At 34.7% G+C, this 14602-nt stretch overlaps 1 protein-coding gene and 2 long non-coding RNA genes across 3 annotated transcripts; 1 reads left to right on the top strand and 2 right to left on the bottom strand.

The window, feature by feature from the left end:
- Positions 1-2281: 2281 nt before the first annotated feature.
- On the top strand, positions 2282-3395 carry LOC133784669 (vacuolar protein sorting-associated protein 27-like). Its single transcript, XM_062223959.1, has 2 exons — positions 2282-2458; positions 2535-3395. The coding sequence occupies exon 2, from the start codon at positions 2541-2543 to the stop codon at positions 3393-3395; it is 855 nt and encodes a 284-aa protein (XP_062079943.1). The 5' UTR covers positions 2282-2458; positions 2535-2540.
- A 3067-nt stretch (positions 3396-6462) lies between these two features.
- LOC133783763 (uncharacterized) lies at positions 6463-6970 on the bottom strand. Its single transcript, XR_009870946.1, has 3 exons — positions 6901-6970; positions 6606-6821; positions 6463-6536 (listed from the first exon to the last, which is right to left on the bottom strand). It is a non-coding gene; the product is annotated as an uncharacterized LOC133783763 (long non-coding RNA).
- Positions 6971-10846: 3876 nt separating this feature from the next.
- On the bottom strand, positions 10847-14602 carry LOC133783764 (uncharacterized). Its single transcript, XR_009870947.1, has 3 exons — positions 14423-14602; positions 11940-12028; positions 10847-10980 (listed from the first exon to the last, which is right to left on the bottom strand). It is a non-coding gene; the product is annotated as an uncharacterized LOC133783764 (long non-coding RNA).

A 14602-nucleotide genomic window follows, 5' to 3' on the forward strand; every position in this document is an offset into this window, starting at 1 on the left:
AGAAATAAAGCTCGTCCTGAAGGGTCAATAGCTGAAGGCTATGTCGCTGATGAGGCTATGACATTTTGTTCGATGTATTTCAAAGGGGTTGAAACTAAATTTAATCGTCTTGATCGCAATAAAGATGAGGTGTATGTCCCACGACACCTTACTGTGTTTCAATCTCAATGTCGTCCCCTAACAAAGGAATCTCTCAAGCCTCTAGATCTTGCGACTCGTGAAATGGCTGAATGGTTCATCATTAACAATTCACCTGAAATTCAGGGTTACTTAGAGTAAGTTTATTCCCTTTAAAGTGCAATTTATGTTTATTCCAAATTATTTGATCTAATAGTCAAAGCATTCAAATTTACAGCGAACACCTAGTAGAGATCAAACTGAAATTCCCAGATGGTGATCATAATCTTTTACAGAAGAAAAATTTTCGCCAGTGGTTTCATAAGAAGGTAAAATTGAGATTATTTTTAAACATTTATTATTGTAATGATATTTTTATCATTCTAATATAAGTTTATTAATTTATTTAGATATATGACTTGCACAAACAAGGATCTTTAGAGAATGGTGATGAGTTGCTAGCTTTAGCATCTGGGTCAGATCACTTGGCAACATACTACGAAGGTTGTATAGTTAACGGTGTTCGATTTATCGCTTATGACCGAGATCAAAAGCGCACCACACAAAATAGTGGAGTGTCTGTTGCGGGAACTGAAGGTTTTAACTATTATGGCACACTTCAAGATGTACTGGTCTTATCTTTCACTGGTGCATATTCAGTTGCATTGTTTAGGTGTAAATGGTTTAACACTGATCCAAGCAAGAAGAAAACAATCACTGAAAATAATATCACCAGTATAAACGTCAGTAGCGAATGGTACAAAGATGAGCCTTATATACTTGCTAGCCAAGCTAAGCAAGTATTCTATCTCGATGATCTACTTAGAGGCCGACACTGGAAAATTGTTGAGGATGTCAATCACCGTCAAATTTGGGACATCAAGGACGATGAAGCCGATGCAGATGTTGATGTTGTACATGACATAAACTCATCAAATTTTGTGTTGACCGTGGATCTCGGTCAGTTGGTTATGGAATCTCATGAACCTGCAACATATATTGGCACTATAGAAAATTCACCTGCTGATCAATTAGATGAAAATTTCATAAATGACGACTTAGGCGAAGAAGAAGTCGATGAAGAAGATGAATTGCTAGTTGATATTTGTGAAGATGATGTTAATCATGTGTCTCCGATTGATGTTAATTTAATTAATGATGAAAGTGATAGTGATTATTCTACTTAGTTTTTATATTTTTGTAATAAAGACAATTGTTTAAAATATAATATATGAGACTTGTAATCATGATGTTCATTTCCATTGGTGATATTTGATACTAACTAACAATTTAATACTAACTAATCATTTTTGTTCCTAAGTACAATGTCAGCAGATATAGCCACTTCTCATGGCGGAGATGGTGGAGGTCTAGACCCGCCAGATCCTAGTAGAGTACCCTCTTCCTGCGAGTCAGGTTAATAATAATTTTCAAATTTTGCTCATAGCTTGAAAGTCAAGCTCTACGAATGTTTAAATATAATATTAATATTTCAAATTTTGGTTATTCTTGAAAATGTGGATAGCTGAAGTGCCGAGAAAAAAAGGTCGTGGCCTGGCTAATTCGAAGCCACTTGAAATTCGAAGGCGAAATGCCGGGAAACCTCTAGATCTTCAGCTTGATCCTAGGACGGACAAAGTGGTTGGCTTGGAGGACCAAGCTTTTGTCCGCGAGATAGGCCTCCAAGTCACTTTGTTGTTGCCAGGACATTACTTGGATTTCGCTGATATACCTCAACAATTTAAGGAACAAGTCGTACATAGGATGAAGGTACAAATTTAGAACAACTCTTGTGGTATAATTTTTAATGTAGAAATCATTTACAAACTAAACTAACATGTTATTTTTAATGTAGTATTTTTATAATGTTGATGGTCATCCAGAACCCGGGAGAGTTATGAAAACTATCTACACAGAGATGCGCAAAAGATATTCTGAGAGAAAGAACATCAGACATACTCACTTCAAAAAATATTACTCTAATCCGGAAGATTTGCAGAGTGTTTTAGTTGCCCCACCTGACCATTGCTCCAAGGAGAGTTGGAAAGATATTGTTCAGTTGTTTTTGAGCCCAAAATATATCGCGCGATCCAACCAAAACAAGAAAAACAGAAAAGAAATGAAGTATACATCGACGCAAGGCACAAAATCGATGGCAGCTAAGCGTCACCAATTTGTAAGTAAAAATATTAATTTAATTTAACAAAATTTTACATTCTAACTTCCTATCTCTAAATTTGTATAGGCGAACCCTGATGAACATGTTATTGATACTTGGAAAGATAGCCATTTGAGAAAATCGACAAAAGTTTTTGTCAACGACACAGCTCGAGAAACTTTTGTAAGTTTAAACTTTTGTGTTATTATTTTCATTAAACTATGTTACTGATGTGTTTCTAACACTTTTTTATGAACAGGAAAAAATGACGGAAGAGCTTGAGAGGGCACGACTTCAAAGTCAGTCTCAAGGACCGACGGAGGGATCTGAAACTGGATCTGCTGCTGAATCCTCGTCGATCGATCAGTACGAGATTATGAGTAAAGTACTTGGGGAGAGGTCTGACTTTCAAAGAGGAGTAGGTTACAGCAAAGGCAAAGGGAAAAAATCAGCTTCCAGCTCCACAAGTCAGTCACAGGCCCAACCTGTTCATACACCTCAGGAAGACATGGCTACTATGGCGGAAATGATGAAGTCAATGCGTGAAGAGATCCGGATGTTGAAATCTCAACAAGGTCCATCTGGTAATCCTCAGCATACCAGTACAGAAACTGAGTCGCGGTTTGAAAGCCTTCTCCAACGATATTTACCATCACAACCTGAAGGTGGTATATCTTCTCAAAGTCCACCTCCTTGGTCGATGCCACAACAACAACAACAACATGTGTATCCACCTCAACAGAATTATCCAAACACGTACGGACGTTCCTCCCAGTCCCCTCCTTTATATTACCCCGACGTCGCTACCGGATCTCAGACGTCACATCCTAGGCGTCGTGACTTCGGGGATTCATCGCAGCAGCAGCATCCACAGCAGATGTATGGTCAATTTGTGAGTCCGTCGCAGCAGCAGAGGTATGGTCAGTTTGAGAGTTTTTTGCATCAGTCTCCCTCGCCGCGACCACATGCTCGACAATTTAGACCATCTTCGCATCATCACTCTACACAAGCACCACAGTTTGCTTCACCACCATTGCCGCGCCCTAATACTAGTGATCAAGATATTGATCTTAATGAGTATTTTACACCAAGTTGGCCAGATCAAAACAATAATAATTAGATTACGTTTTTTAATTATATTAAGACAATTGAAATTTTATTATGTTTATGTTATAATTACTTTATATGTAATTAAAATGAGACAATTTGTATTTTCTTATGTTAATTTTATGATTAATTAAAATGTTAGTTTTGTTAGATGAATATTAATTGTGTTATTAATTATAATATATGTTAAATATTATTATTTTTAAATAAGTATTATATGTATATTTATTAAGAAATAAAATAAAATTAATTGTTTTATTTTAGTATTAGTATTGAGATACCGGCGGACTAATACCGGCGGAACCCGCCGGTAATAATCCGGTCAAACGGTGTCAGCGTTGCACAACACCGGCGGACGCCCGCCTCTATTAATCCGCCGGTAATAGTGCAATACCGGCGGGTAGTGTCAAACGGTCGGTAATGGTGATAATACCGACCGTTTATTAATGGCGGGACTTTACCGGCGGATTTCCGCCGGTAATAACAAATATCGGCGGATATACCATGTATTACCGGCGGGCTCCTCCGCCGGTAATGGTGATTTTTGTTGTTGTGCACGCCCATGTGATCTAGCACCAAACTTTCTCTTACTTCTGGCATGCCTGTACAAGATCATACAACATATAGAAGTGTTATTGGTGCTCTTCAATATCTCACTATGACTCGTCCAGACATAGCCTTTGTTGTGAATAGGCTAAGTCAATTTCTTAAGGCTCCCACCACAGATCATTGGACTGCTTGTAAACGTGTTCTTCGGTATTTAGCTGGCACTTCTCAACTTGGAATTTGTTTCTCTTCAGCTGCTGCTCTTGATCTTCAGGCTTTTTCTGATGCTGATTGGGCTGGCTGTCTTGGTGATCGAAAGTCCATCTCTGGTTATTGTGTATTCTTTGGAGGAAATATTGCTAGTTGGTGCTCCAAAAAGAAACATGTTGTTGCTCGATCCAGCATAGAATCTGAGTATCGATCTCTGGCTCTTGCTACATCTGAACTCATTTGGATGCAATCTCTTCTGAGTGAGCTTCAGGTATCTCTTTCTCAGTGTCCAATTATTTGGTGTGACAATCTTAGTGCTGCTTCTCTTGCCTCAAATCTTATTTTTCATGCCCGCACCAAACACATCGAAATTGATTTACACTTTGTTCGGGATCGTGTTCTTGCCAAACAACTTGATATATGGTATGTGGATTCAGCTCATCAGATTGCTGATGTTCTCACCAAACCATTAGATTTGCCTTAGTTTTCTTCTTTTCGAAACAAGTTAACATTGTGTATACCCATGTCACTTGAGGGGGGATATTAGGATTACCGAGCTTAGCAACACTTAGCTTACTGAGCATGAGTTTAGTGAGTCTACTGAGATTAGTGAGCCTCAGTCTGATCACCATTCTGTTATACCAGCTGTCACGTGAAGTTAGTTTCTCTCAACCATCTTGTCACAAAATTAGTTTTGTAATGGTTACTGAGCTGTGATTTTCTACAGCTAAAGTTTTGTAACTTTATCTCAGTAATATAATCAAGGCCAGACTCATCTTTGAGCTCTGAGCTTCTATTTTCCATTTCCTCTATTTTCCAATTGCATTGCATTCTTTTAAAAATTAAAATTATGTATAATATATTATTACCATGATATTGTATAATATTTAAATTTATATTAATATAAGTATTAAATATTTAGTTTTGTATTAAATATTATGATAATAATATTTTATAGTATTTAAATTCATATTAATATAATTAGTAAAAAATTAGAATTATATAATATTACCATAATAATATTTGAATTTATATTAATATAATTATTAAATATTTATTTTGTATTATATCACTACAGGAAAAAGGGGTATTAGCGACGACATTTTTCGTCGCTAGAAGGGAATTTATCGTCGCTGGAGGCTCTAGCGACTACATGGTCGTCGCTAGTTGTCGTCGCTATAACCCGGTCGCTAATTGGTTTTTATTAGCGACGATCTTATAATTGTCGTCGCTATAGGTTATAGCGACAACATTAGTCGTCGCTAGAGCCCGATAAATTCGTCGCTGGATGACTTCATATTTCCGTATTTGCTTTTTTTCTAGCAACGACTTCTTCCCTATGTCGTCGCTAGAGGTCTCGTACGTTGTCGCTAGAGATATTATTATTTTTTTTTTAATTTGCTTTTTTCTATAATTATTATATATTTTATTTGATTTTTTTTTATTGAAACATAAATAAATCTAATAAAATTTTTTAATTTGCTTTTTTTTTTTATATTTATTATATATTGTATTTGATTTTTTTAATTGAAACATAAATAAATCTAATAAAATTTAATAATCATAAAATTTTATAAATATAATGTTCCAATAAAACAAGGTAAGTCTAAATAAAGTAGAATGTGATATATAATATTTTCCTAAAGTCAAATTACATAAAGTATAAAGTCATAAATAATGTTCTCCAGCATCCTATTGAGTAGGAGGTGTCGGATCCTGACCATCACCTGGCTGAGAAGATCCAGAACCTGAGGCTCCACCAAGTCTAGCCATGTACTCCTCAACGATTCGGAGACGTTCGACCACATCCCGCATCTCTTGGGCAGTAGGGGGCGGTGACGGTGGTTGAAGTGTGTCAGTCACTTCACGTTCCGCGCTCGAGCGAATCCGACGACCAAGTCCTGTCTGATGGCCCCGACGGCGTCCAAAGACTGTCTCAACAAGGGCAATGTCGTCCACCTCAGTTGTGGCAGTACTCGCATTAGAGGTGGTCGTAGAAGATTGGGTCTGCTGAGTTTGACGTACCTCCAGCAACTTTTCCTGTATTATTGAATTTTTAATACAACTATTGCAAATTTACAAAGTAAGAAAAATATAAAAAATATAAAAAATATACAATTACTTACATAATTATCATGTGCTACTTGACTGACCCAACCTCTCCCTTCTTTATATTTAGTATCCATCCAAGTTTCTGGAACGCCTGAGAGATGGCCAGTTTGCATATTGCGCTAATATACAAAAATTATTTAGAAATTTAATAAAAATATATGAATTTTTTAAAAAATTTAATAAGAAAAAATACCTTCTTATAACGAAGTGCTGGCGTAGACTGCGATCCTTGGAAGCTATTTTGTTTTTGTTTTGCTCGATTCGCAGCATTAATCTCAGAGCGCCTCTACAAAATGACATTGTGTTAATTATATATATGTTATATTAACAAAACTAAATTAAAAAGAAATTTTACCTTCACTTCAGGTCGATCAAAATAATCAAGCGCTTTCTTCCATTTTTCTTCTACCAAACCATCAGGAGCATGTCTCCGACCATGCTTCTTTATGTGAGTAGATATATCATTCTTCCATTCTGAGTAACGATCAGCGCAAGATCGTTGAATGCCGAGAAGAATGCCACTTCGATGTTCTGCCCCATACCGAGTGAGACCAATATCGAATAAATCATCCTAAATTAAAATAAATTAAGTTAATTAGTCAAATTTAACATTAAATTCAACAAAATACAAAAGATAAGAAATAAATTACCTGTAGACGAGGAAATATTCGATCTCTAACTTCCTTTGGTACTTTATCCCATCGATCATAGTCGGGATCGACATATTGTCGAATGAGAAGGCCGATCTCCTGAGACAAATGGTGAGAATATTCACCAATTTCCTTGTACGTCTTTCCTCGAACATCCCACTCAAGGGGTAATGGTCTACCTAAGGCAGCCCTAGCCTCTCGGGTTGATATCCCTTTGTTGATGCCACGCCTTTTTATTGCAGGCACTATTATTTTACAATTGCATAATATTAAATTATACATTTATAGTTATAAGGTTAATTTATGAATAAATACAGTAGATAGTGCATGAATTACCTCTCTCACAGTCAGCCTCTATATGTGTTGGATCTCGAGGAGGATCTGTCCCGCCATCACCTCCGTGATGTCGCATTACCGCAGAAGACATCTAATAAATTTAAATATAATGATATATATATGTGTGCATATAATAAAATGTTGACAAATAAAGATAAACATAAATAATATGGTTATCCATAAATAATATTATCGTTCAATCTTTGAATGTAAAAATTACAACTTAATCATCACTATAATATTCATTATCACTATCATTCTCATTTTCTTCTACATTATCTTCTTCTAAGTCCATCTCTTCCTCTTCCTCTTCCTCTTCATCGACCATCTCCTCTTCCTCTTCATCAACCATTTCCTCTTCCTCTTCCTCTTCATCTTCCTCTTGATCAACATGAGTATCTACATTGACAATAGATGGCGGTTGATCTCTACGGCAAAAATTGATTTCTGGCAACGGACCAAGATCGACAAACAATTGAAAATCAGATGATATTGTGTCATGCATAACATCTATTTCAATGGGATCCAACTGTTCATCAGCTGCTGGGGTGTCCCACACATTTCTATGATGAACTTCTTCAACAATTTTCCAATCTCGGTCATTTTTCAAATCATCAAGATAGAAAATTTGTTTTGCCTGAGTTGCCAAGATAAATTTGTCATCTTTGTACCACTCGAACTTGGTAAATATTCTGGTTATATTATTTTCATTCTTCATCCTACTCTTGGTAGGATCTGTATCAAACCATTTACACTTGAATAATACAACAGAACAACCAGCAAGGTATGACATCACTATAACCTCTTCTAATTGCCCGTAGAAACTTTTGTTGTCTACTCCGGGTACTAAGATACCATTGTTTTGAGTTTTCAAATTTTTATCTCTATCATAGCACAAAAATCGAACTCCATTAACAATACACCCAGTGTATGAAGAAACAAGATTAGAGGAGCCGCTTGCTAAGGAGAATAACTCTTCAGAAGCTTCTGCAGATCCCGCTTGTCGAAGATTGTAAAGCTTATTGTAAAACCACATGGGGAACTCCTTTTTCTGTAATTGATCTAGGTTTTCAGCACCACTAGATAAAAGGATCTGCTTGTGCTCTCTACACATATAAAATATGAAAGACTTAAAAAATTTGAAAGATAAATGGAAGAGTAGATAAATATATTGTTAGTGTGATCAAAGTACTTACTGAATATATGGGAGAATCTCAACGCAATTGTTGAGAATGTACCACTCAGCAGTTTTTTTAAGTTCATCGTCCAAAGTTGTTAATGTCTTCTTACCGATCGGACGACCTTGAGATTGAAACACAGACAACTTCTTTGGTGATGGAATTGCATCAACATTTCTATCTGGACGATTAAACCTTGTTTCCACCCCTTTGAAGTACATAGAACAGAATGTCAATGCTTCATCGACGACATAACCCTCAGCTATGGAACCCTCAGGACGAGCTTTATTACGCACATAATGTTTCAATTTTTTCATGTATCTCTCAAAGGGATACATCCACCTCATGTGTACTGGACCTCCATCTATTGCTTCTTGAGGCAAATGTATCATTAGGTGAACCATAACATCAAAAAATGCTGGCGGAAAAATGATTTCTAGTCCGCAAAGAATTTCAACAATTGATGTTTTCACTTTCTCCAAATCAGAAACAACCAGAGTTCTAGCACAAATAATCTTGAAGAAAGTGCATAAGTCAATAATGGTCTTGGCAATAGGTTTTTCTAGGAATGAATGAACACCAATTGGCAAAAGACGTTGCAATATGACATGACAATCGTGGGATTTCAACCCAGTAATCTTAGTGTCATTTTCAATCACATTCTTCCTTAGATTAGATGCAAACCCATCAGGAAATTTGACTGATTTCAAAAATCGACAAAACTTATGCCGATTTTCAGGAATAAATGTGTATTTCGCTGCCGGCTTTTCCATTCGACCATTTACCATTCTCAGATGCAATTCTGGCCTTATCTTCATCTTCTCCAAATCTACTCTAGCGCTAATTGTATCTTTGGTCTTATTTTCCAACCCGACTATTGTGCCAACTAAGCTGTCGCATACATTTTTCTCAGCATGCATGACGTCTAGGTTGTGTAGCAACTTCATATTGGCCCAATATGGGAGCTCAAAGAAAATGCTTTTTTTACGCCAACCAACTTGCTCTTTTGTGCGTTTCCTTTTTTGTCCACCGTAGCTAACATGCTTACCAGGAAGAGATTCAGGCATAAAATTCATTTGTGTGAAAATAGCTTCAGTGCTAAATTCCTCTGGAGGTGGTCTTTTCTCAACTGAACCATATAACTTCTTCTTTTTTCTAATTTGGTGTCCCATTGGTAAAAAATGTCTGTGACCGTAAAATGCAACCTTATTTTGCAAACGAACTGATGGTGTTGATACATTGCAAGTAGGACAAGCAGTGTAACCTTGACCACTCCATCCAGAAAGACTACTCCTCGCTGGAAAATCATTTATAGTCCACAATAAAGCTGCTCGAAGCTTAAAAAAACTACCATCAACAACATCTCAAGTCTGAACACCGTTCACCCATAATTCCTTCAGCTCATCAACCAATGGCCTTAAGAAAACATCAAAATCTTTTCCAGGTGAATGTGGACCAGGAATTAATAAAGTCAACATAAAGTTAGTCTCTTTCATGCATAACCACGGTGGCAAGTTGTAAGTCGTTAACACAACCGGCCACATGCTATAAGACAAACTCATATTTCCAAAAGGATTGAATCCATCAGCAGCCAATCCAAGATGCACATTCCTAGGTTCCATTGCAAACGTTGGATTGCTCCGGTCAAAATCCTTCCATGCTTTCCCATCTGCAGGATGCCGCATGATACCATCTTCTTTAACACGCCCTTCATGATGCCATCTCATATGTTGAGAAATGTGTCTTGACGCGTATTTTCGCATCAACCGAGGGGTCAATGGAAAATAACGCATAACTTTTTGGGCCACTTTCTTCCCCTTGGTATTTTTATCCACCCAACGATCCTCCCCACAAATTGGGCACGTGTGTTTTCCTGCATTTTCCTTCCAAAACAATGCACAATCATTCTTACAAACATGGATTGACTCGTAACCCAAACCCAATTTCCTCATCAACCTCTTCGCCGCATAATGTGACTTTGGTATCTTATTTGGAGATGGGAATGCATCTTCCAACAACTCCAAGATTCCATCAAAAATTTTGTTAGGAATTTTCCCCAACACTTTGAAATGCATCAACTTAGCTACGAAATTCAAAGATGTGTATTTGTCACACCCTGGGAATAACGGAGACTCCATCTCGGCAAATAAGTCATTATAGTATTGGCTAGTACCTCTGCATTCTGATGCTGGTGGTATCACATCATCAACCTCGTTCTCATCATCTTCACAATTGTTAGGTTGTGCTATATCATTAAGAACATCCATCATCTCGTCCTCGTGACATTGGTGGACCACTCTATTGGTCGGTATTATTTCCTCCTCTCCATGCCAGTACCAATTTGTATAACTTCGTAGAAAACCATTCTCAAAAAGATGACTTTCTAACAAACCAATCGTTTGCAATTCGGTATTAAGACACTTGTTACAAGGACACTTCACTAGTCCCCTTGTATCCACAAATTGTTGAGCTCTCTCAACAAATGCAAACGCTCCAGCAACATACTCATCAGAAAATTTATTTGAATTATTAATCCAAGTCTTGTCGATCGACATTCTATAGGACACTGCACAGTGTAAGAAATTATTAATTATTACACTGGACAGTGTAAGAAATTATTATTTGAATTATTATTTTTTCAATGAATTATCATGTTTTACAAATAAATCAGCAATAACTTATTAGATTAAAGTTTATTAATTAATAAATTAAGTGAGTAATTAATAATCAATTTAATTTCAATTTTATATATAATTTAGTAATTAATTTTATTTGATTTAATTATTTGTTTTATTATACTTATTTTATTAATTATTACCTTTATTGGTTATTAAATTTAGTAAAAAATTTATAAGTTTATGCATATTGACCATTTATGATTATTATTTGTTGTATAATTTTATTGATTCACTCTTTACTACTTTTTCTTTTTATTTTTTTTAATGAACGCAAATTGCTTGCTCAGAGTTGATGTATGGTACATATATACATAAATTTCCCTAAAAAAACACACACATGTACCATACATCTTAATTAGAAATATATCATATTTTTTCTTGGGTAAACCTGACTCCATATTTCTTGACGAAAAATAATTGCATCAAGAAAATGGATAGACTATTACAAAAGGATGGGAAGTAATTAAAGAAAATTAACATCACAAAGAACAACAAATATACATATTATTCTGAAAAACTCAAAACTTGTAAAAATAGTAAGACTTCTTTTTATTGATAAAAAACAAATATATTATTTTAAATAGGATTAAATATGTGTAAATATCAATCTAGTTATAGGTAGCTATAGCTGAAACATATTGTATTAATTGCATGGAATTAGATTAACCTCCACTTAACTCTATATTGGGTTCTATTAGAACAACATATATTTTTCTACATACATTAAAGTTTTACAAAAATTCAATTGAAACATGTATTCTCTTAAACTTATAACACATAATGAAAAAAAAAAAACAAAATAAACAAGCCTAAATACAGAGAATAAACACATTTGAAGAGTAAATACCTCAATAAATCAATCAAAATCCAAAGTCTTTCGTTATAGAAAATCCTGCAAAACCAAGCTCTTGCTCAAATTGCAATCAACAATTAATCCTGAAAATTAAAAATGCAGTGGTTAGTCAACAGAGTACAAATTAATAAAAAGAAGAGTAATGCAGTAGTGATTTATTATGTGGTTTGGTGTTGTTACATTTCGTTAGTTCAAATTAATTAAACCCAAGATATTGAAATTTGCTTCAGCATATGTGTATATATAAGTATAACCTTCTTCACAAATAATTTCTTCAAGAAAGTAAAGAATGGCTTGAATCATTCATTCATGCATGCATGCATTTTTCCACTTTTTTTTTTCTGAAGTGAACCCCATCTCTCAATAGAGACAATGACATACAATTCATTAATTAGAGGTAAAATAACAAACTAACTATCATTTAATGCAATATAGTCTTTCTTAACTCACACATGTGCAAATATATATATATATTTATAATTTTTTTTAAAATATATTTTTTTCACAAAAATTCTCTACCATTTCCCCTTTGATCACCTCTATACGTTGCCCTTTCTCTGCCACACATTCTGGTTTCTATCTTTTTTTTGCATTCTTAAGCATAAAACAAAATAACATAATTAAAAATTATTTCTTTAAAAAATAACAAAAACACAAACCAACCCCACCACGTTCAGCTAAAAAAGTGGTTATTACAAAGCTGAGAAAATTTCATTTGTTTTAAAAAGAAAAAAAAAATAAGACAGAACACAGCACAGACACGGTTTAGCCACGAAGATATTTTCTCTCGTTCTTTTTATTTATTTATTTTTCAGTTTCTAAAGATTTTACAAAGCATTGCCTTTTTTAGTTTGTGCTTTTCTCTGTTGTATAACAGCAACATCCCAACTAACCGTTCCATATACCATTTAAGCTCTCACACACTCTTCTTCTTCTTCTTCTTCAACACTCACTCATTTCTCTCTTTAATCCTCTCCCAACGGTTACTTTCGTTTTCTTAAATGACTAAAAACACATATGGAAGTTTTGAAATATAAGTAAACTCATAATTTACTCAAAAACAGTTTCAATTCTTTCAATTCCTCAAAGCATCAAACTCAGCAGTATCAATTAATTCAGCTTCAAAAGAAAAATACCAATCCAATCCAATGGTGAATGCTTGTCGTTTGAAGGCAAATGGTTTTGCTAATTATTATTCTATGACTGTCAAGATAATAAAATAAGCTGGTTGACCCAAAACTAATCAACTCATTCAACATTAATTAATCAAGCAAGAAATTTCAATATTGTAGCTTATTAAAAGTGGTTAGTCAACATAGTACAAATTAATAAAAAGATGATTAATGCAGTAGTGATTTATTATACCAAGCAATATATATATACCAAGTAATAGATGGGTAGTTTTGTTTTCTGTAATACTACAACCAAATATTTTAAAATGTCAAACAGTAGCAACTAAACATATAAAACACAATTACGATCCAAAGAAATCATTTCGAAAATGCATGTGAAGATATCAAGTTCGAGTTCATAGTTTGCCTCGCCTCACCACAATAGAGTTGCTTACATGTTTTTCTTCACACAAATTTTGTCATAATAATGCAAGTACTTCTTTTTAGATTGATGTACTACACATATATTTATTTAACTTCTTCCATATTTTATGTTCCTCTGGCTCTGTATTGCTCTTTGATTTCTTACTTAGTTTGTGTTTACTAACTGTTTGACAAATTGCTTTAACTAGCGTCTAGGAGTGTGTATTTCTGATATTGTACTGTGTTAGTTGTCATTGCAGGAACTTATAATCTAGATAAACTACCAAGTTTTCATATATATATATATATGTATAAGTATATATAAATCTTTAAAGGAATTGGGAACTTAATATTGTGATATTGTTTAATGAAATGACAAACTGAGAAAGTAAATTTGTTGAAACTTGAAATAGGCAAAAATGGCAGCATTAGGCAAGAACTCTCTATATCTCTCTCTAATCCCTAATAACCAATATAACAGAGTCAAACTCCATAGTAAAGAAACTGAATTCTACTAAATTAGCACCAGGAAATTCTCATTCGAAAACTCAGTTAAAGAGTATACAAAATTAGCTCTGCTGCTGCGACCAGTACAAGTAGTGATAATAGATTATATCCATGTCTCTCTACTAAAAGATGACAATAATGCAAGTACTTCTTTTTATATTCTTTTTCCTTTATTCATTGGCACCTTAAATGGTTAGCTAACTAGGAAAAGGGAGAGAAAGAACTCATCAAGTAAGAATTGTTGCCAAATTACAGCAAATGACTGAGACATTATTATAAGCATCAGAAAAACTAAAACCCACGTCTAGAGAGAGAAATGAGTGAACAGAGTTCTAGCATGAACGGTCAAGCTTACTTAAACTAATACATTATTATAAGCATCAGAAAAACTAAAGAGGAAGCAAGATTGATGAGTCGACCAAAGAAAAACCTTACCAGATAGACAAATCCTTCAGCAGCTTGAACAATGGCTTTCATTCGATCATTAGGAGTAGTGGGTGTGGTTAGCAATACCTTTGAAGCACACAAGAAGATGCAGGTTAATTTCATTTAAAAAAAAAAAAAACAGAACACTGTATCTATCCAAATGAATGAAAAATCGGAAGGCCAATAAGA

Source organism: Humulus lupulus, chromosome 6 (genome assembly GCF_963169125.1).
Source record: "Humulus lupulus chromosome 6, drHumLupu1.1, whole genome shotgun sequence".
NCBI lineage: Eukaryota > Viridiplantae > Streptophyta > Magnoliopsida > Rosales > Cannabaceae > Humulus > Humulus lupulus.

Excerpts from the sequence above, each read along its gene's own strand:
- LOC133784669 (XM_062223959.1), top strand. The coding sequence starts at position 2,541 with ATGACGGAAGAGCTTGAGAGGGCACGACTTCAAAGTCAGTCTCAAGGA.